At 37.2% G+C, this 24,103-nt stretch overlaps 1 protein-coding gene across 3 annotated transcripts in view; it reads left to right on the forward strand.

Annotated features, from left to right (window-relative positions):
• Positions 1 to 24,103, forward strand: part of PSMA8 (proteasome 20S subunit alpha 8) — a 35,910-nt gene that overhangs the window by 6,872 nt on the left and 4,935 nt on the right. Inside the window, exons 2-5 of one of the 3 annotated variants that reach the window (XM_036738911.1) lie at positions 9,181 to 9,307; positions 10,766 to 10,775; positions 14,875 to 15,007; positions 18,891 to 19,013. In XM_036738911.1, coding sequence (XP_036594806.1) covers positions 9,181 to 9,307; positions 10,766 to 10,775; positions 14,875 to 15,007; positions 18,891 to 19,013 — 393 coding nt within the window. The remainder of the gene's footprint in view (positions 1 to 9,180; positions 9,308 to 10,765; positions 10,776 to 14,874; positions 15,008 to 18,890; positions 19,014 to 24,103) is intronic. The other 2 variants (XM_036738903.1, XM_036738920.1) reach the window with 2 other exon arrangements.

Raw genomic sequence — 24,103 nt, forward strand, 5'->3', positions numbered from 1 at the left:
TTCTAGGTCTTATTTCCTCATCTGTAAAAAATCTGTTACCCTCTTTGTATGGCTTGTAATAGCCACTAGATGCCACTTGAGAGTACTTGGTATCTTTCTTTAGCAGTCTTTTCACCTTTGAGTTTCATTCTAACCATCTAAATCATCCTATCCAAGTCTTGCTTGCTGTTCACCTTTAGCTCCCAGATTTTCCTCACTCTCTTCTCAAGAGATTATAACCACTTGGCTTCCAGTCTTCCTCTACTCAAAGTCCTGCCTTCATATTTGGGGACTTAAACGTCCATGTTGATGTGGGAGCATTTTTATATGGTTGTTGATTGCTTGACTTTTCTTGAGAACTGCATGTTTGACCATTTATCTATCAGGAAATTGTTCTTATTCTTACATGGGACATCTTAAAAACCATCAGTTGGTTAAAACTAATTTTAAAAAAAGACAAAAGTTATTAATAGCTTAAAACTGCACTGAGACACTCGGGGACACTCTGTATATTTGAATCAATTCCCTATAAATTCTCTATTTAAAAATTCCCTACGAAATTTGGATATCAAATTTTTATCAGAAAAAAACTTGTTACAAAGATTTCTCCCAATTAATAATAATTCCTTTCTTACTTTAACTGCATTGATTTTGGTTATGCAGTAGTTTTTAAAAATTTTATGTAATCAAAACCATCCGTTTTTTTCTGCCATAATTCTCTCAATTCTTGTTCCCTCAAAAACTTGTCTGTCCAGAGTTGCTTGCAAAAGGCTTTTCTTTCTTTGCTTATTTAATTTATGATGGGATTCTTACGTTTATATCCATTTGGGGTTTATTTTGTTGTGTAGTGTGAGATACTGGTCTAAACCTGAGAGCTACCAAGCTGCTTTCCACTTTTCCTTAGCAATTTTTTTTTAAATAGTGAGTCTTTATTCTAATAATTGGGGGCATTTGACTTTATTGAACATTGAACTCATATGCTTTTGCATGTTATGTGTCTAATCTCTTCAACAGATTGTTTTTATATTTTTAACTAGCAATAAATCATTTTGATGATGAATACTTCATTGTACAGTTTGAGATATGATATTGCTAGACCCCCTTATTTCTCATCTTTTTTTCTTTCATTATTTCTTTTGAGATTTGTGACCTTTTTTCCCTCCAGATTAATTTTTTAAATTTATTTTTCAAGCTCTACAAAATACTCCTCTTGTTGTTTGGCATAGAATTGAGTATGTAAACGAATTTAGGTAGTGTTAGTCATTATTCTACTGGCACATCCCAAAACATGGACAATTAATAAACCTTTAACTATTTTTGTCTGTCTTTTTTCTGTGTAGTTTGTAGATGTATTCATCCAGTTCCTGTATATGTCTTGGGTAGTGTCTTGGTAAATTTTTATACATGCTGTAGTTTTGAATAGAATTTCTCTCTCTTCCTGCTGGGCTTTGTTGGTAATATAAAAGAAGGCGATGATCTGTGTGGATTTATGTTATGTCCTGCTACTTAAGTTATTAATTCAGTTATTTTTTAGTTGACACTCTAGGGTGCTAAGTAAATCACTACATCATCTACAAAAAACCTAAGTTTTGTTTCCTCTTTGCATATTCCTTCAGTTTCTTTTCTTGTCTTATTGCTATATGAAACATTTTTATATAGTTAACCTCAAAATCATGGTGATTATATAATGGACACTTTTATATTTTATTAGAAGGGCCTCAAGTATTTCTCCATTGTATATAATACTTGCCTTTACTTTAAATAGATGCTATTTATTATATTAATAAGGAAAGGTCCATTTATTCCAGCACTCAGCACGATCCCTGGCACAAAGTAGGCACTTCATAAATGTTTGTAAGATCGGAATGGATTTTAGGATTGGATTCCTGCTTTTTTAACAGAAGTGTTAAAGTGTATTTTGTCAATGTATTTTTCAGCATCTGTTGATATAATCACGTGGGGGAGGGGTTGGTTTTCTTAGTAACACGGTCTTCTTCCTTAGAAAATTTGTTTCCCAAACATTTTCACTAACAAAACAGAAAAGAGCAGAACAATAAATTTAATACGTTAAAAAACTAGAACAGCAATGAATCAAAAGCGCTGAATGAAACACAAAAATAGAAATTCAAAGAAAGTCAAAGAAAAATGCAAAGCAAAAAAAAAGACTAAATTGACAAAACTAGGAAATTTTTAAAAACCCTAAGTTAACTAATCTGATTTTTTAAAAGAGAAAAACCAAATTACCAATATCAAAAATTGAAAAAGAATTCACAACAAATACAGAGAAAATAAAGGGAATCAGAAACTTTTCCCAGCTCTATATGTCAACAACTTGATAATTTAAAAGAAATTGATGTTTACAAATTTTTTGAATATGCAGATTAACAGTGTAAGAAATAGAGAATGTAAATAACCCTAAGAAAAAATAACTTGATCCAGCTGTAAAAGAACTCCTCCTCTATCATCAGAAATAACCCAAGACCAGATGGGTTTATGAAATAAATCTTTGGAATATTCAAAGAAAAATTAATCCCAACGTTATATAAGCTATTTGCCAAAATAGAAAAAAAAGAGATCCTACCAAACTTATTTTATGATACAAATGATGTTTTGGTGCCTAAGCAAGGGGAAAAAATGGAGAAGAAAGAAAAAATCCTCAAAGAGTAGTCCATGGGATTCCTGAAGCCCCTGGTACCCTTTCAGGGTGTCTGCAAAGTCAAAGCTATTTTCGTAATAATACTAAGATATTACTTACCTATTAAAATCCTCTTTCCTTTTCCAACTATGTAACTCCATAAGATGAGGTTTTCCTCTATTTCAACCAAAACAACATATTGCAGAGTTTAAATTCAGAAGCTGATATGAAAATCTAGTTGTTTTCTGTTAAACCAAATGTTAATGAGATGTGCAAAAACACATAAAACAATGCCAATTTTCTCATTAATTTTTTTTAGTTAGTGGGAATATAATTTTTTAAAAGAAATATGTATGTTACCATGAATGAGTTAGGGTTATTTTCAAATGAATTAATAAATATTTCTAAGATGTATTAGTTTTAATTTCTAATACAGTAAATATCTTATAGATATAACCCACTTAGCCACACATGGATATAAGCCACATTTGGGATCCTCATTAATTTTTAAGAGTGTAAAGGGGTATTGAGACCAAAAAGTTAGAGAACTGCTGTTAGAGACCAATATTCCTAGTGAATATTGACCAAAAATTTTTAATTATATGTTTTTTAATTAACAAGAATTCATTTTCTTTTCCTCCTACTTTCCCACTGGTAGGGGAAAAAAGAAAAGAAAAAAACAAAATCCTTGTAACAAATATGCATAATCCAAACAAACTCCATATACAGATATGTGTTTCGTTCTTAATAATAAGTTTCTCACCTCTGTGTCAGAGGTGAATAGACATACTGAGTTTATAATAAATATGCCAAAAGCAGTTCCAATACTTCTTGAATACCAGCATTACTTTGATATATAACAAGAAAGGACCTTCATCTTATCCATTCCTTCATTCAGTGATCATTAGCCTTGACCAACATATTGAACAGGAAACGTGTAGAATTGGGATTGCTATGGTAAAATTGCCAAGCTTAGACATTAGAAGATAGATATGAGAACAATTGCCAACAAATTTAGTGTTACCAGAGAAGTTGAAGGCTAAAGTTGGATCGTTTGAGGATTATGACAGATCTGTTCCAAAAGGAAGCAGTATAAACACACTGGACAGTGACTTGCTCTGGCTCTGTAATTGATTGGTCTTCTTTGTCCTAGGCCTCTTACAAATCTATTCAGTGCTTTGCAGTCTTACCTATGATAAATTGTTCATGTGGAAGAGCCTTTTTTTTTAATAAACACATTGTTTTTTGCTTTTGAGAGGCAATCAGGGTTAAGTGACTTGCACAGGGTCACACAGCTAGTAAGTGTCTAAGGCTGAATTTGAACTCAGGTCCTCCCGACTCCAGGGCCAGTACTCTATTCACTAGCTGCCCCTGAAGTAAACACATTTTTTTAAAAATATACAGTATACTAATAGTGCTTTGAGTAAATGCTTTTCAGTTAATGGAGAATATTTCACAAGAAGTTGGCTCCCAGTGAAGTGTTACGAAATGTAACACTGTCATGATTTTTGATCAATGAGTAAGAATTAGCTTTCTCAGTTAATTGTAATGATGTGAATGAACAATTTAAGTCCATAATCTGGTGAGCTCTGTATCTCATTCTGTGGGACAGGAAGAGAAACCTTTTTCTAGTTGGGTCCTTTTGGGTTAGCTTATTATCCAGTCAAAGAGAAAGATCATAAAAATTGCATACCCTTGGTCAGCACTGGGGTAAAAATTTGAAATTTTGCATTTCATTTTTAAAGTTTGTATTTTTTGGTTAAATTTTTTTAAATTGAGTTGTTTTATGAATAAAAATGTCCTTTTATGACTGAGTATTCAATAAATGTTTCCTAGGGGTACACCCCAATAAAATGTGACTCACATACTTATGAGTGCACTTCTTTCTAAATTATACAAAACATTGTGGAAGTATGAGTTACTAACATCACAAGAATCCCAGAGATAGATAGGAAGGTCCTTGTCGATCCTCTAGTCAAACAAAAGCAAACCAGGCACTTTTCCAAAGCATAGTGTACTCTATTTTGAGGAGAGTTCTTGATTTTGTTCGCCAGAAATCTGTCTTCCTATAACTTTGTCCTTGTCTTACATTCTGCAGTCCAGTGGAACAAATCTTTTCCGTCTTTCTCACGTTGTATGCCTTCAGGTATCTCAAAGACAGCTGTCATGACCTCCTTTACACACCAAGTCTTTTCTCCAGGTTACAGATAACCAACTGTATCACAAACTACACTAAGTTGGGGAAAGAAAAAGCTCACACTTGGCTAGTCCTCTCTCTTGCTGCCGATAGAGTCTAGACAGGCCTCAAATAAGTTCCTAGAAAGGAAGGGGGATATTTCAAGAACAGAGTATCATGAGGGTGTGGTGGCTTCATGATGTATTGTGGTGGAACTGTCTCAAAGAATTCAGTCAGACCACCTCTAATCCAAGTATAAGCATTTATTGTGGATTGACACCTCTCATAAAGCGGGCTAAGTTCAAAGAGCAACTTCAGAGAAAGCAAGATGAATTTTTGTAGAGTAAAGGTGCAGGTTATATAATCAAAATTTACATAGAATATAGGAATATGATTAATATTAAAAAGGCAGGAGGAGTTTGTTAAGGGACTAGGTAATGGAGGTGGGGTCCCAGCCACAGTGAAAGTACACATGCGATTACCTACAGTGCATATAGAGAAACTCATGGGGGGGGTGGTACTTATGGATAATAATGATATTATAATAAACCTCTCTACATCATAAGTTTACTCAGTCAGTTCTTTATTATTACTGCGCAGGTACCTACTTAAGGAAAGTCGCTTCTATTGTTTTGGGGTCCACATCCTGCTTGGGCATCCTGGTGGTTCTGCTTTCTGATTGGCTGAGTATTGTGGTCCTGTCTAAGGCTAAACAGATATGGTTGTGGTTGAGTATGTGGACATACCTCCTGTTTCTGTGGGAAATACGAGGAATGGGTCTGTGGGCAGTGCCTAGCTAGAAGCAGTGGCTGGAATCCTATCACATGAACATGCCTGCTCTTTCTGTGAGAACTGAGTTCATGGACACACATGTTGTTCTAGTGAGCAGCGAGGTATATATAAAGAAGTTAGGCTATTGAGTGGGGGGTGGGGTGAGAGAGTGGCTAGGTAGGTGCAGCAGGCCTGCTGTTCAATGGGGCGTATAAGGAAGTTAGAATATTGGGGCTGGGGACAGCTTTACTAGGATTCCATCAGAGGGGCTAGGATCTCCTGGGCTGGACCTCAGGACTAGAGTAAATAGTGGCCCCTAAACATAAGCTAAGAGGACAGCTACCCACCTTTTGTGAAGGATCCCCAGACACCCACTCAGGGGAAGAGGCTTTCTAAGATGAGGGTTTGAGAGGAGGAAGAATAATTTGGGAGCTTAAGGGCACTGGCCCTAGGATAGACTGAATGGAGTAGGAAGGGAAAAGCAGAAAAGGAAGACTGTAAAAACTAAACCGCTTCCCTCCAAAGTCTCCTCGGAAGGGAAGTAGATGTTTGGAAATGAGTATGATGTAAAAGAAAAAGTCATTAATAAAACTTATTTTTAAAAAGCAATTCCTTCTTGACTTTGTAGGCTCTGGGTTCCGAAATTAACTGACTGCTCAGTGAGAATTCCCATCATATGGGTCAAGACTCAGCCATATGTGGAAGGGGTACTGAGCTTGGAATCAGAATCTGGTTTCAAATCCTGCCTGTGAACTCCATGTATGACTATGGGTACTTCCTGGCCTCAGCTTCCTCATTTGTTGAAAATGAAGAATTTGGACTAATTATTTGTATTTAATTTGTTTTCATTCTGAACTTAGGAAACACCGAATTAGAGGACTATATGTGAAACTGTGGGTCTCTGTCATATACAACTTGCTTTTCTTTTTTCAAGAATATACCTCCAATTTTTTTTCCCCTAAAGTGAAGTTATATGACTGTGTCACTCCAGCTCTTAAATTTTTATTGACCGACTTCCTTCCACAATCGATTTCAGTGGCTCCCTGTTGCCTTCAGGATCAAAGTACAAATACCTCTATTTAGCTTTTTAAGCCCCTTCACAACCTGGCCCCAATCTGCCCTTTCAACTGTATATATTTATTATATATCCCTTCTTGCACCCTGTAGTGCAGCTAGACTGGCCACCTTGTTCTTCACATACAGCTCTCCATTCCCACACCTGAAATGCACTCTCTTCTCACTTCTACTTATTACCTATTAGAATCCTTGATTTCCTTCAAAACTCAGTTCATCTGCTACCTTTTCTACATGAAGATAGCCTTTCCTGATCCCCTAGGTTCTAATGATGCCTTCCCTTACACAAATTACCTTGTATTCAATTTGATGTCCTTTTGTATATCCTCTCCTGCCCAACCCCCAACAGAATGTAATCTGCTTGAGAAGCAAGGCATCTTCTATTTATTTTTCTTCTTCTATTTATTTTCTCACTGCCTAGCACAGTACCTACTTTTGATTGGTTGATAGTCATATAGGATGGTGATGTCAAACTCAAATAGAAATGGGGGTCACTGAACCATAAATCACATATTGACTGAGAAGACACATATTCATATTTATATATGTTTTATTATAATTTGTTATTTTGTTATGTATTTCCCAGTTACATTTTAATCTGGTTTGGACTGCGCTAGGGAATGTTGTGGGCTGCTTGTTTGACACCCCTGAAGTAGGAGCTTTTGCCTATCCTAGGAACATAATTGCTAATAGCTATCACTACTATAGTGTTTGAAGATTTGCAGATCAATTTTCCAAATATTTCATTCAGTCATTACAACCACCTCAGCAGGCAGTGCTGTCATTATCCTCATACAAAAGTTAAGTGACTTGTTCAGGGTCATACTGAAGCTAAATTTAAGATGTGTCTTCCTGACTTGAAGCCTTGGGCTCTATTCATTGTGCCACAGAACTGTTTCTGAACATAGATAATTTATTCATTTTTTTTCTTTGTGGTGGAGTGGGTAGAGTGCAGACTTGAATCAGGAAAACCCAAGGTCACATCCTGCCTCAGGTACTTAGTAGCCCTGTGGCACAATAGCTGCCCCTGTTTCACAGTGTTGTGAGGATCCTTTTTGGGTTTCTAATTAAAAATACATCTCTTTACCACCTGTTTGCCTAAAAATTCTTAATTTTGTCATGTGCTAACCTGTTTTCTCCTTTATATTCACCTTCCCTATCAGTGGATGTGAAAAAATTAAATCCATTATTTTATTCCTCATTTTATGATGATGAGCACATTTGCATGGTGATGTCCCCTGGTTTTTCAGTCATCATTAACACATTACCACCAAATGACATCTCTCATTTATATATAATACAGTCATTCCAACTAAACTGCCTTTAGCATTTAGTTTGAGAAAGCAGAGTTAATTACATCAGATTGGGTATGCCTGAACATCAGATATCCCATGCTTACTTTAATGTCTCTTTGACACACTTATCAAAAGCTATTTGTGCCAGATCCTCATGTCCAAGGCAGGATGTAAGGGATTAACAGCCAGTTGATATTCCTCTCAGCAAATAGATCCACTGATGGGGACACATGTACAAAAATATTTATAGCAGCTCTTCTTGTGGTGGCTAAGAACTGGCAATTGAGGGGATGCCCATCAATTGGGGAATGGCTGAACAACTTGTGGTATACGAAGGTAATGGAATACTGTTATGCTATAAAAAAATGGTGAACAGGCAGACTTCAGAAAAACCTGGGAAGATTTATGTGAACTATGCTGTGTGAAGTGAGCAGAACCAGGAGAATATTGTGCACAGTAACAGCCACAGCGTTCAATGATTGTCCTTGATAGACTTAGCTTTTCTCAGCAATGCAAGGACCTAAAACAGTTCCAAAAGACTCATGATGGCAAATGCTATCCACATCCAGACAAAGAATTATGGAGTCTGAATGCAGATAGAAGCAAACTATTTTCTTTTTTTTGTTTTTGTTTTATGTTTTTCTTTCTCATGGTTACTCCCATTCCTTCTAATTCTTCTAAATAACATGAGTAATGTGTATGTAGAGCCTATATCGGATTGCATGCCATCTTAGGGATGAGAGAAAATTTAAAACTTATGGAAGTGAATGTTGAAAACTAAAAGAAAATAGATTAACTTGTTTTTAAAAAAGACGCAAGATCAAGAGACTTGAAAAAGAATGGAAACCAAGGCAGGGAGAAAACAGGGCAGCCAGCAATAGAACCAGAAAGGAAAGCCAGCAGTTCAATCAATGTGTAGTAAAAAAGAATTCAGATTATCAGTATCAAGAATGCTCTGTCTGGAGCTTTCTTTTGGAAAGGTTCCATACATCTCCCTTGACTCCCTTTCTTTGTTTAATCTTGAAAGACAAAACTCATGGGGAAAGGGCAATTTAGAGCTAATTTAATGGATACTTATTAAAAGCAACTCAAAAAAGAAAATTAGGCCCAGCTGCAGAGCACCTTTTGTCTTCCTTGATTTCATTCATTAAATATTTACCTAAATATATGTAAATATATTTAACTGAATAATTGTAAATGCTATTTTTATTATTAGAACTACTAATCTTTTTTGTCTTTTTATGACTTAGGTTGGCATTCGAGGCACTGATATAGTTGTGTTGGGAGTAGAAAAAAAGTCTGTTGCTAAACTTCAAGATGAAAGAACCGTAAGGAAGATCTGTGCCCTCGATGACCATGTCTGCATGGCTTTTGCAGGTATTTATGGACCAAGCTTGAATAGATGTACAAAAGTATAGCTTACTCAAAGAATTTGCCATAGCAAAGCCACTGTTGTGGAATTGGATTTAATGACCACACCTACGCGGCTCCATTATCTAGACAGGGGCTGCGTGGGCATATTACTACAGATAACTCCTCTTTGGAGCCTTTCCGGTAGTTATGGGCCAAGATTAGAGATACAAGAGAAGAGTTACTCAATAGAATTTGCAATAGCAAAGTTGCTATTGTAGAACTGGATTTAGTTTCGTTCATGGAAAATTCACCCTATCATCATAAGATAATAAAATAATCATAAGAACGATAAGAATAAGATATAAAAATGAAAAAATAAGAATCATAACCTTATCATCTTAAGCAGATAAAATAACAAACATAGGAGGGGGTAGGTAGGGATAGTGTGGTATAGTGGAAAGAATGCCTTGGAGTCAGAACGCCTGGGTTTGAGTCCCACTTCTACCACTTATCACTTGAGATAATTAAGGTAATTCATATAATTTCTTGAGCCTCAGTTTCCTTTTCTGTAAAATGGGGACAACCACACCTGCCCAACCTATCCTCACAGGGTGCTTGTTAGGCTCTGATAGGATAACAGCTAGAAAAGCTCTTTGTAATCTGTTGTACAAGCATGAGGCATTTTTAGTGTGCATACAGTATATGTGGGTTGATTTTCCTGTTATAGCAAGGTTTCTGTTTAACCTTTTTGGGTTATGGATCTTTGTTGAAACATAAAGGCCTCTTTTCAGAATTTTGTTGCTTAGTTGTGTCTGACTGTGACCCTATGGATGGTACTGGCCATGGAAGTTTCTTAGCAAGGATCCTGGAGTGGTTTGCCATTTCCTTCTCCAGTGGATTAAGGCAAACAAGTTAAGCATGTTGCCCAATAAGTGTATGAGTCTAGATTTCAACCCAGCTCCTCCTGACTCCAGGCCCAGAGTTCCATCTACTGAGCCACCTAGCTGCCTCCTCAGAATATTGTTTGCATATACAGAAAATTTCAAAACACAACATAGTATTACAAAAGAAAGCAATTGTTTTGAAATACGGTTGTCAAAATAAATAAAAAAATTCACAAACACAAAGATAAGAACTCTTGCTTTACTGGAAAGATCAGGAAATCCAGGATGGGCTACCTATGGAAATGAAAGGAAAATAAAGGACAATTTTGGAAATTTATAAAAATATAAAATAACTTTAGAATTTATGAAATTGGTTGACTTCTGTTCCACATTAGCATCAGTACTGTGCTAGGTGCTGGGAGAAAAACAAATTTCAGACTAGACAGTTCCTGCCTTTGAGAAGCTTGCAGTCTAGAAGGAAAAAAGACAAATCCTCTAAAAACAGATAAACCCTAACAAGTTGACATATTCTTTGAAGACAGAATCTATCCTGAAGTCATCATTTTCTTTAATAAATTAATAGCTAACATTTATATAGTGCTTACTGTGTGCCAGGCTAAGCACTTACCTCATGTGATACTCACAAGAACCCTGGGAGGTAGGTACTGTTATTATCCATGTTCGACAGATAAGGACACTGAGGCAAACAGGTTTAGTGACTTGCCCAGGGTCACCTAGCACATAAGAGTCTGAGGCCAGTTTTGAGTTCAGGAACTCCAGCTTGGCTCTCCAAACACCGTGCCACATAGCTGCCCCCACCACAAACTAAAAACCTCTGGTTCCCTCTTCTCTACTGTCAGTTAAGATACAAACTCATTTCCTAGTATTTAAGGTTCTGGTAATAATTTGTTTCCAAAATAACCTTTCTAGCCTTATTGCACTCTTATTCTCCTTCACATACTCTAAAATTCTGGACAGATGGATTGTGAGCTGTTGGCCACATTTTCACATGATATCTGCCTTTGTTTGGCCAGGCCTCCTCTACCTGTGATATATATTCTTGGAGAATCCTTGTCTCTCTTCATCACTCATTTTGGGTGCTATCTCTCCATTGCTCACATTGCATCCTACCCAGTGTAATACTTTGGGCATTATGGCTTAGCCACTAATTAGTGCTAAGTTCCTTGAGAAGAATTCTGTCATTTTTAACTTTTTTTTTTTAACTCAGGACTTCCCATAGTAACTTGTACATAGGATGCCCTTAGTAAAGACTTGTTGAAGACTTTTAAATTAAAAGTTAAGTTTACTTGGGTAAAATACTGGGATAATTTTTTTGTTTTCCTCACCCAAAATATGTGAAATACTGAAAATGTTTCTTTTTTCTTAAACATATTGCTCAAAAATATGTATTCTCTTTTACTACATACATATAATTCTATCTGCCAAGTAAAAAATAGGCAGATGAAGAGGTTTGGGTTTTTTTTTTTTTTTTACTTTTCCAGTCTTTTTTTTTTTTAAATCAAATTGGGGTCTTAATATAGTGAGAAAAGCTAAAAATTTTTTTTCTTCTCAATAACTAAATCAGTCACTCTTAGCATAGTCAGTTAGCTATAGCCATTAATTCTGAGGTCTTTTGCATTTTTGTTACAACCCCATAAATGATGTTCGTATGACCAGGAAAAATTCATAGATGATAAATCATAGCATGCTGAAAATTGCAAGGAATCTTGTCCAACACCCTCATTTTACAAACCGAGGTCTGGAGAGATTAGGAGACTTTTCAAGGTTAAAGTATAAGTATGACTCCATAGGTACATTTAGGTTAACTTGGGTACCATCTAATTTATTTACAGTATTCTACATTTTTCACTTTTTATGAAATTATGTGGTTTTCAGAATTGAAGTTATTCAAATTTTACATTTTTCAATTAAACTTTCTGATGAGTCTTTTTATTAAATTCTTTATTAATAGTTTAGTTTTGGGGCAGCTAGGTGGCTCAGTGAATAGAGCACTGGCCCTGGAGTCAGGAGAACCTGAGTCCAAATCCGGCCTCAGACATTTGACACACTTACTAGCTGTGTGACCTTGGACAAGTTACTTAACCCCAACTGCCCTGCCTCCCTTCCTCCAAAAAAAAAAATAGTTTAATTTTGTCATTCAAGCCAAAGTGATTGTTTGTGTAAAAGTAGTATCAGAAGCACAGTGGTGGAGCTAGTTGGACTCAACTTTTTATAAAATGCCATGATTAACTCTTCCAAATGAGCACTTACTACTTTTTTTTTAATTATGAGACTGCAGAAGAACATACAGAAAACATTAGTTAGGCAGCAATTGCAAATACCTGCATGAATGTAGCATTAGAAATCAGTGTTTAGAGTTTTCCAAAAAGAGTAAACACAGTGAAAATAATGCACGGTCCAGCACATAAATATTCTAGTAAGTTCTTGTGCCAGTCCGCCTCCTTCTCAGACAGTAGTATGTATGACAGCCACTCGCTCCCGCATCTTCCCCAAGCACATGTGATCTTGGTCTTCACTAGTCAGCATATGATATCCTGAACAACTTCTGTCCTCTTCAGACTACATCTGGAGCAGGATCTGTGTCGTATGAGAGACAGTCAAAGGACATGTGGGATTACTGAGAAAACTTAGGGAGGACGTGGTAACTGTCTTCAGATATTCGAAGGCTTGTCTGTGTTGAGGAACATCATTGAGATGTATCCTTTGTGAATTCGGGGGGCAGAACTGGGACTAGGACCACTGGGGGGGAGCAGCAGGAAGAGACCAAGGAGCTCCTAAAATGTTAGTCCTGTCTAAAAGTAGAACTGGCTGCTTTAGAATATGACAGTAAGTTTTCCAACACTGAAGATAAGAGTATTTATATACTGTCTACTATGTGCCCCTTGCTATACCAAGATCTACATAGATAATAAAGAAAATTTACAAATACTAAGATCTTTACGAAAATATCTCTGCATTCTTGCAACCCTGGGAGGTAGGTGCTATTATCATCACCCGCATTTTACAGCTGGTTAAACTGAGGCAGTCAGAAATTAAATGACTTGCCCAGGATCACACAGCTAGTAAGTGTCTGAGGGCAGATTTGAACCCAGATCTTTTTAAATCCAGGCCCAGCGCTCCATCTACTGTACCACCTAGCCACCAAAGCTAGAAGATCAGAGGGTATTCCTCCATATGGTAGGGGCCTGGACTAGATGGCTCAGAGATTCTAACTTTTAAGATTCCATGTTTTTTAAATCTGTAGAATTGAAGCACATTTTTTTTAAAGTGGTTCTACTGATACTTACTGATGGTCACTAATGAGAGGTATATATGACATAGAATACTGGTACATGAGCTTAAATTTCAGCCAGCTTTCTGGGGTTTTATTCCTCTCCCCAACCCCCCTGCCCCCACTGCTTTCTGTTGTTTGATGACTCTATGCTATTCATCATCTTCTATCATCCTCCATGATATTTTGCACATGAGTTTGCTCTCCAAACCGATCTTGTCTTAGGCCGCCATGTTTATGCTCTTGGCAACTACATGTTGAAATGGTTTCTGGAACAGAGAACAGGTTATTTTGGCCCTTTTTCTATTTCTGTAACTGAGAAAATGCTGGTGATTGATCTTGCCCTGTTGACCAGCAATAAATGTACTTTCTCAAGATCAGAATTTTTCTTTTTGGTTGGTGAACAAGAGAACACATGGAAGGAAGTGGGAGCAGGGAATAGGAGAGAATACTATTTATTATTCAAGGGAAGGAATGAGATTTTTAAGGATATTGAGAAGGTGGAATAGTGTTGATCACATGCTATGAATAGAAAAAAAGATCTAAATGGAAGTTTTCCTGGAAAAGTCAGTTGATAAAGAAGTATGAATATTAGACTAGTCATCATTGATGGCTCAGTGATATTATATTGGGAGTCTTGTAAGAATTATGAGAGATAATTTTTTACAAACTTTTGGTGTTCTGTAGAAGAAAAGTAGTTACTTTGCTTTTCTTTACAGTATTCTTCTTTTAATCTAGAAACAAACATGATAGATCTCAGGGATATACCTATAAAGGAGAAAATCAGGCAATGAAAATCTATTTGTAGAATCAGATGCAATGGAAAGTGTATTGTCAGACTATATTAGTTTTGAGACCTGGCTCTGATCCTTATTAACTGTATGTTGTTGGATCAATTTGGAGTTCCAGGAATATATTTGCATGCCCATTTTTCCATACCCTTTTTAACATTCAACTCTGCTCAATTTTTGTCACCTTTGCCAGTATGTAGGGGTGAATCCAAAGAGTTATTTTAATTTTTTTGCCATTATTATTAGTAATTTATTGTATGCTTTCAAATAGTCATTTAGAGTCTGTAGTTCTTTTTTTTAATTTCCATTAGGTAATGGCTTGGTATTATGTACTTTAGTCAATTCTTTATATATCTTGAAAATCAGGATTTTATTAGTGATATTTGGTGCACATATATTCCCACTCTTCAGTTTTTATCTGCCTTCATTGATTGTATTCATGAAAAAGCTTTTTAATTTTATGTAATTGGTAATTATCCATCAATAGGACTATTTTCTAGTAATGAGACTTAGAAGTTATTTGACCCCACTTTCCTAGCAGTCTTTAAAAATAAGTATTCTTTTGCCAGGGCTGACAAAATGATATCCCTAAAAATGATACCACTTTTAATAACATATTGGGTATTTTGCAGGCCTAACCGCTGATGCTAGAATAGTAATTAATCAAGCCCGTGTGGAGTGTCAAAGCCATAAATTGACCGTCGAAGATCCAGTCACAGTAGAATATATAACACGTTTCATAGCAACATTGAAGCAGGTAAGCACCTGTCTTTCAACACATTCTCTCATGATTACCCAGATTACCTTTCCTCTTTAATGATAACAATAATAATTAGCACTTATATAGCTTTAAGGTTTACAAAGTTCTTTACTTGGAACTCATTTTAACATCATTAACTCATTTTATCCTCACAACAACACTGGAAGGTAAGTCCTGTTTTTCTATCCTCATTTAACAAATGAAGAAACTAAGGCGGGCAGATTAAGTGACTTGCCCAGGGTCCCACAAATAGGAAGTATCTGAGGTCGTATTTGAACTCCAATATGAAACTTATTAGACCTGTCTTCTAACTAGTTAATTCCAGGTCCCATAAAGGCAAGAATTGTCTCTACTCTTTGAATTTACCCTTCTAACACCTAGAATGGTGCTTATAGGAGCTATTTGATAAATGATTGCTCAGTTGGATTAAACAGAATGTTCTACCAATATTTTCAAGCTGCATGTTGGTCAGTACCATCTGGAAATCATATGAGCATCTGAATCTAAGCACATCCAAATTAGAACTCTATTCCCCCACCCCTAATGAAGTCAAAACTTAATCTTCCCTTTCCCATGCCCTCTTTGATAGTCATTTGCCAGGTCTAGTTGGTTCTGCCTTTCAGCATCTCTCTCTATTTACATAACCCCTCCTCTTCAGTAAAGCACCTTATCCCTCCACACCTGGACTACTTACTGCATTATCTTCTCTCAGTCTTTCCCTTCTCCCTTCTATCCTCCACACAACTTCCAAAATAATCTTCCTAAGGCACAGATCTGAACGTGTTTGCTCCCCTGGTCCTCCCTATTTCCTCTAGTGTATACAGACTTCTTAGCCTGCATTAAAGCCCCAGATAGTACTGAATTTAGAGTCAAAGGAACAGATTTCTAAGCCACTATCGATCTATGGGTCCTGTATGGGGAAGTCACCTCTCCTAGGCCATGTCTGGGTTTTCTCATCTTTAAAATGAGAATATTGGCCTAGATGACCTCGAAGGTTCCTTCTGGCTTCTATTCTGCTCTCCTTTAACCTGGCCCCATTTACTCCCCTTCATGTACTCTACATTCCAGCCAAACTGGAATGCCAGACTTAATTGCTGTTCCCAAACTTGGCAATCCACACCTTGTTTCCATACTTGCTGCACAGGCTGTCTGCTGTGCCTGGAATACAGCCCTTCCTCTCAATTGCCTATTGGATATTTCAAACTGTATGCTCCAGACACATCCCAACTCAACTTGTACAAAACCAGACTCATTATCTTTCCCTTTTTCATACTTAACCTTTTTTTTTAAGTCAGCAGCAGCCTCTGCTGGACTCCCCATCTAGGCATTACCTTCACCCCATATATCTAGTCACTTGCCAAATCTTGACATTTCTGTCTTTACATCTGCCTCATTCAGCATATTTTCGTACTATCACTTCATATAGGGCATCATCACTTCTTACCTTTTAATTGATGTCCCTGAATTAAGTCTTAGCCCACTCCAAACCCTCCTACACTGCTTCCAAAATGATTGTCCTCAAGCACAAATCTGCCACTGTCACTTTTGTTCAATACACTCTAATGGCTCGTAATTGCCTCTTAATATAAATTAGAAACTTCTTTGCTGGGCTTTTAAAGCCCTTTACAATCTTGCCCCAACCTATCTCTCTGTCCTCAGTGGACAGTCCTCCCTGCCCAAAGTAGTCTATGATCCAGCCACATCGGCCTTCTGTTTGTTCCTCATGCATAGCACTCCATCTACCATATCCATGCTTGGCACTAGACATCCTCCATACCGGGAGTGCACGCACTCTTCTCATAGTTGTCCCTCTTCCTTAAAGACGTAGCTCAAGCACCACCTTCCGGGCAGTCAGTAGGTATTAAAGGCAATAGTTGGACCCAGGTCTTTCTTGACTCAAAGATTGACCCTCTGTCCATCAGGCTGTGCTCTTCCTTTAAGGTGTCAGCATCCAATAGTGCTTGATGTCCACTGTTTCTCATCCCTAACCGTGTCTAAACCTGCTTAGCTTCAGAAATTGGACAAGATCAAGTTTCCTCAGAGTAGTAGGACTGTGGACAGTTGATAGAAAGTATTGTTGTTCAGTCATTTTAGCTGTGACCAACCTCCATGACCCCACTTGCAGTTTTCTTAGCAAAGATACTGGAGTAAGTTGCCATTTCCTCTTATCCAGTGGTTCCATTTTGTCAGGCAGTCAGAGATTAATTGACTTGCCCAGTGCCGTACAACTAGGAAGTGTCTGAGGCTAAATTTGAATTCAGGTCTTCCTGACTCCAGGCCCAGTGTTCTATCCATTGAGCCATCAGCTGCCTTTTGATAGAAATGTAGAGGTTTGTTAAGTAGGAGGAGGTGGTGGGTGCTTTTTTTTTTTTTATTTTTCTATTTTTTGTATTTACCAAGTAACAGCTCAGTCCGGTAGCATCTAATTAAATTTCCATTACTTCTCACCCTTACAGTGTTGTTGTAAAGATACAGTCCATTATTACCTTTGAATTCTCTAAGTTTTATGAAGTCATGCTAAGTTTTTAGAAAGGAGATGAAAAACTTTTGGCGGGGGGTTAGTATTATCATTTGGGAAACAATTTCAAACAAGTCAGGTTTATAAAGCTTTTACTTTGTACATAGAGATGTGCCACATATAAGATAGAATGGAAGACAGAGAAAATAAAGATTAGTCCCTTGCCTTTGAGACATTTACAATCTGTAACCTTAGGCAAATCAGTTAAACTTTTTGGACCTCCATTTCCTCGTCTGCAAAATTAGGGGGTTGGGCTAGATGTCCGCTGAGGTTCCTATTACTCTAAAATACGCAGGCGGTCATGTATTATTAATAGACTCTTAAGTGTTGAAGGAATTTCAACAAGGGATGAGTCATTATGGCGTGGGGGAGCCAGGGAAGGTTTAGTCAGGAAAGTGGCAGAAATCTTAGTGTTTGTGTATGACAAAGAAAAAAAATGGAGCAACCGTATACCTGGATTTGAAAGTATAGGATGAGGGGGCAGCTAGGTGGCACTGTGAGTACAGCACCAGCCATGGAGTCAGGAGGACCTGAGTTCAAATCAGACCTCAGACACTTGACACACTTACTAGCTTTGTGACCTTGGGCAAGTCACTTAACCCCAATTGCCCTGCCTTCCCCCCTCCAAAAAGAAAAAGTATAGGATAAGAGTTTATTTTAAAACATGTAGGAGGAGCCTCAATGTATAGAGAATTCACTGTTAGGAGTATTTGAGCTTGGGAGACTTCACTGTGGGATGTGCTAGACACAGCTTTTACTGAGCTGCTTGTTTAGTTTTCAGTGGGAGCATTTTACACCTCAGAATTCAGCAAACAATACAAACTGGGACTTGATTCATTGCTTGTTTGTTATTTATTGTTAGACAATGGCAGCTGGGTGGTGCAGTGGAGAGAGCTGGGCATGGAGTCAGGAAGACCTGAGTTTGAAACCAGCCTCAGACACTTACTAGTGGTGTGATCCTGGGCAAGTCATGTAACTGCCATCTGCCTCAGTTTTCTCAATTGTAAAATGGGGATGATAGTGGCACCTACCTTCTTTCCAGGGTGGTTGTGAGAATCCAGTAAGATATACTTAAAAGTGCTTACTTAGCACAGTGCCCTGGCACATAGTGGGTACCAGGGAAATGCTAGCTATTATTATCGTTCATTTCTAGACTTAAGAATGCATATTAAAAGTATGTCATCACCTTTTCTTACGTAGAGCTGGATGTTAAAACACCAGCACATGTCTGCTTGGCTACCATTGAGAATGTGGTTAGCTAGTGAAAATGAAGCTTCTTAATTTTTATATACAGCCAGCAAATTTCCTTCTGTTAACAGTAGCTTACTGAAATTAATGAATATGAAAACTTTTCACCCCCAGAAATACACACAGAGCAACGGACGCAGACCTTTTGGTATTTCTGCTTTAATTGTGGGTTTTGATAATGATGGTATCCCAAGGCTATATCAGACCGATCCATCTGGTACTTACCATGCTTGGAAGGTATGCATTACTCTCTTTTATTTAGAAGTAGAGGGAATTCATTCCTCTTAAGTGTTTGCACATTATCACTTTAGGATGCACAACGAAGCTATGTCAAATGACTACTATTCACTGTAACACTGTGTACCGATAGCTAGAAAAGTCTCTTGATTTATTATAAACATGGTGGTCTCCTTTCTTTTGATTAAAAGGGAGCAAAGTACGAGAATGCTAAATGTTTATGGATGGAAAAAGTAATCATGAAATTATTAAATATAGAATTTACTCTTTATAGAGAGGCAGACTGGTATAAAGGGGAGAATACTGGACTCAAATGAAGAGAAGCGAGTTCAGTTCTCCCTGTTGACATGCCCTAGCTGTGTGATAGTGGTCAAGTTGCTTACCTTCTGTCCTTCAGGTGCTTCAGCTATAAAATGGGGTATAATAATATTCCTGGCTGGCTCATGGGGTTGTTAGAAACCTGGGTGTACCTTATAAGCAATAATATAATGTTACTACAAATCAGAAATTGTATTTTAGATGCTAGATGTTGCCATACTTTTTAAAATGACCTATTAGAAATATTGGAATTATTAAAAATCAACTATACCTACTTGTAGCTATTTATAGTTTAATTAAATGAATTTCCGTAAAATGTTATAACAACTTGTATGTCAGGCTCCCCCTCAGCTTGCTCCGCTGCCCACCCCCAGCCCAATCTCAGAGAGCTGACACAGTGACTTTCAGTTAGGACAACCTGGATTCGAGGCCAGCTTTGTCATATACTGGCTGTATGAACCTTGTACAAGTCACTTGACTCCTTAGTTTCTCTTCCTTCCCCATCCCCTGAGGCAACTTTTTAGGATAATAAGTTGCAGCAGAAGTGTTGATGTGCTTTATTAGAGGCAAATATTTACTAAGAGTATCATACATAGAGAGAATCATAGGTCTAAAACAGCAGAGTCCATCAGTATTCTTTGTCCATTTATCCCAATTCATTTTTCCTCTTACGTGGTCATAATATGTGAGATGCCTTCAGTAGGTAGAGAAGTCAGACAGAGAGGGTGATTTAGGGGAGAACAGAATGAATTTGACTTTGAACATGTTCAATTTGTGATACCCGTGGTGATATCTATAGGGAAATGTCCAGCAGGCTGTTTATTAGAGATGTAGGATCACAGCTGAGAGAGATGAGGGCTGAATATGTAAATGAGAGAATTACCTGCAGAGAGGTGACAGTTAAACTCATGTGAGCTGTTGAGATTATTGAAAAAGATGATGAAGGGGGCCCAGCTGGGCCAGAGGCCTGACTGGGGTCTATTCACACATGGAGTGTATGGATGAGGATTTTCATGGATCCAGCAAAGGTGATGAGGAAGGATAGATCAGTCAAGATTGAAAAAGACCCACGATAAAGCAATATCATGAAAACATAAGGAAGAGAGTATTATGGAGGGAAGGTGTTTTCAGTAATTCTTTTTTAAGAAATTTTAGACTTAAATGCTAAAACAAATAACAGTAAGACTGAGAAAAGAAACATAAATTTAAATATTAAAACAAGGAAAAAAACATGTCATGTGCACAGCAGAATGTAAGGATTCAAAATATTCCTTTCAAGAAAGCACACATACACACACACACACACACACACACACACACATACATATACATATACATATATATGTGAAATAAATACTATGGGTTGTGTTGAGAACTGTCCATCTTTTCTTTGCTTTCTTGTAAGTTTTCTTTTGTTCTCTGCTGTGCATTTCTTACTTTGTTCTCCCCCCCCCTACCCCACACCTGGCTACAATTAAGCATGGATATATTTATATACATGCACATACATACATAGACATATTTTCCCTAACAAATTCTACTCTTGACCTTTGTTTTTGTTTGTGCATATCTCTTATTTCTTATACCTCCTGACTCCTCTACTTCTCTTCACTACCTTGCCCTCCTATTGCTTGGTTCCCCCCACCCCCCAAGGATCCCTCCTCTATCTTAGTATTCCCATATCCCAAATCTAAACACTGCCTATACCCTGCTTTTACCTGTTCCCTCACCTCCCCCACCACCAAAGATCCCGCCCTTATCCTCTCTCCATCACCTTAGCATTTTATTTCTTTCTGAATTTAGAAAACTTTTATACTCTTCTCAATATATATGTTGTTCCCTCTTGAACCCATTCCTAATGAAAGTAGGTTTCTAGAACTATGCCCTCCTCTCCCATTTAATTCCTCTGTGTCAGTTTTCCTCTCGCCACCTCATTTGTATAAAAGGATGACTCTTTTTAACTGTTTCTAGATAGTTTTAACTTTTAAAGTCTTATACTCAGATTTACCCCAATCTTTCTTGCAAACTACCCAATTACTAGTAACAGTTTTAGATGTTTAATAATTTACATAAATAAAAGCTAAACAATCTGCCCTTAATGAGTTCTTGTAATTAGTCTTTGGTTATGTACTTTGTATTTCCCTTGGCTCTTGTATGTCAAATCTTCTATAAAGTTCAGGTTTTGTTTTTTTTTTAAGCAAAGTCCTAAGAGTCTGACAATTCATTAAATGTCCATTTTTTTTATTCAGGATGATGCTTAGGTTTATTAGATACGGTATTTTTGGCCAGAACCCCAGTTCTTTTGCTCTTTTATATATAGTGTTTGAAGATCTTCAATCTTTCAGTGTTGCCACTGCTAGGTGTTGTGTGATCCTAATTGTGGCACCACCGTATTTAAATTTTTTTTCCTTGTTGCTTTAATACTTCTTTTATTTGGGGTTTTTGGAATTTGGCTATAATATTCCTACGGGTTTTCCTCATAGGAGCTCTTTCAAGTAGTGTTCAGTGGATTCTTTCTATTTCTACTTTCCCCTCTTGTTCTAATGCTTCAGGAAAATTTTCTTTAATTGTTTCTTCTATTATTGTATCAAGATTCTTTTTTTGATCATAGCTTTCTTTCAGGTAGTCTGATTATTCTTATGTTTTCTTGTCTTGATCCGTTCTCTAGATCAGCTTTTCTTCTGAGATGTTTCACATTCTCTTCTATTCTTCCATTTTTATATTTGTTATTTATTTATATTAAATATTTATTACTAAATAAACATTATTTTTTGGTCTCTTATAACTTCACTGGCTTCCCCTTGCCCAATTCTGATTTTCAAGGAGTCATTTTCTTCCTTAAGATTCAGTAGTTCTGCATGAACACAGCAGAAAGACTGAGGACGAAGAAGAATCCATTAGATTCAGCAATTAAGCGATGAGCACTGAAGTCACGTTGCCAGGGGTTGAGAAATAAGAAATTGGAAGCAATAAGGATAAGACGTTTTTCTTGGAGATTTAACATGGAAAAGGAAGTTGAGACATAGGACTATACCCTGCAGGGATGGTAGAGTTAAGTGGATGTTACAGTGTTTTGTTAAGGATTTGGGTGCCAGTGAATAATAAGAAGTTAGAAATTGGGGAGTGAGGAGATGACTAAGGGATAAGTTACTAGAGGTGACCAGGGACCGAGGGCATAAGTAGAAGAGTTAACTAGCAAGGAGAAGGGCTCCCACAACTTGTTTACCCATTCTTCAGAGGATAAGCATCTCCTCTGACTCTACTTGGGTACCACAAAAAGTAGAGCTATGAATGTTTCAGCTTAGGTGGTGTGAGGGATAGATGGCTTGAGGTAGGAAGGATCCAAGTTCCAGTGCAGCCTCAGACAATTACTGGTTGTGTCATCCTGGACAAATCATTTAACTTAAAAATGGCTTCCTTTTCCTAAACTGCAAAATGGGGATAATAATAGCACCTGTCTCCCGAAGTTGTTGTGAGGATCAAAGGTGGTAATATTTGTAAAGTACGTAGAGTAGCACTTGACTTACAGTCAGTGTTTAATAAATTGTTGCTGCCCCTTAAATCGTTCATAAGACTAATCAACAAGTAGGGGCAGCTAGGTGGCGCAGTGAATAGAGCATCAGTCTTGAAGTCAGGAGGACCCTAGTTCAAATCTGGCCTCAGACACTTGACTTACTGGCTGTGTGACCTTGGGCAAGTCACTGAACCCCAATTGTCCAGCCTTCCCCTCTCCAAAAAAAAAAAAAAAAACAAAACAAGGCTAATAAACAAGTGTGTTTTAATATGTGCTAGGGATGTAAGTACAAAGAATGAAACAATCTTATTTGCAATGAGCTCATAGATTTAGAACTAGACTAAACTTCTAGAGGCCACTGAGTCCAATCACCCCCCCCCAACATTTACAAATGAGGAAGCAGACATAGAGAAAGTAATTTGCCCAGGATCACCCAGGTAATAAGCATTTGAGGTAAGATTTGACCCATATCTTCCCAACTCCAAATCCCATACACCTATCCAAAAGACCATCTTGGTTTTGGCAAAAATGGGACTTCTGATTTTTGTGGGGGGGGGAAATAGTAAAATATGCCTGGTCCTGGGATCTCTAGATCAAAGGATTTTGGCATTTAAACATAATTCCAAGTTGCTTTCCAGAATGTTTGAACCATTTCATGGCTTCCATCAACAATTTGGACCATTTACACAGCTAACTCCTTGACTCTTTGTCTCTTCTCACCACGTGTCATCTTCGCCAATTTGTTAATTGTGAGATGAAAGAAATTTCAGAGATGCTTTGATTTCCATGTATGTTATTAATGGTTTGGATCCTTTTTATTAAATTTTAGTTTTAAGTTTTGAATTTTCTCTTTTCCCTCCTCCCTCCCTACCCATTCAGAAAGCAAGAAAAACAAAATCCCCATTATACATATGAATAGTAATGCAAAACAAATTCTAGTGTTAGCCATGTCCAACAAAAAAAAAAAGAGGAAGAAAAGAAAATACTTGGCATTTTTGAGTCGATCAGCTCTCTGTAGATGGATAGCTTTTTTTATCTTGAGTTCTGTGGAATTGTGGTTGGCCATTGTGTTAACAGTTAATTATCTTTACATAATTGCTTTTTTTGAATAACTTGTTCTCCTGCTTCTGTTTACTTTACTTCCATCAATTCATACAAGTCTTCCCAAGTTTCTCTGAAACCATTCCCTTTACCATTAATTACCACACAATAGTCTTCCATTACATTCATGGACATCCCTTCAATTTCCAATTCTTTG

This window comes from Trichosurus vulpecula, chromosome 1, assembly GCF_011100635.1.
Source record: "Trichosurus vulpecula isolate mTriVul1 chromosome 1, mTriVul1.pri, whole genome shotgun sequence".
Lineage (NCBI taxonomy): Eukaryota > Metazoa > Chordata > Mammalia > Diprotodontia > Phalangeridae > Trichosurus > Trichosurus vulpecula.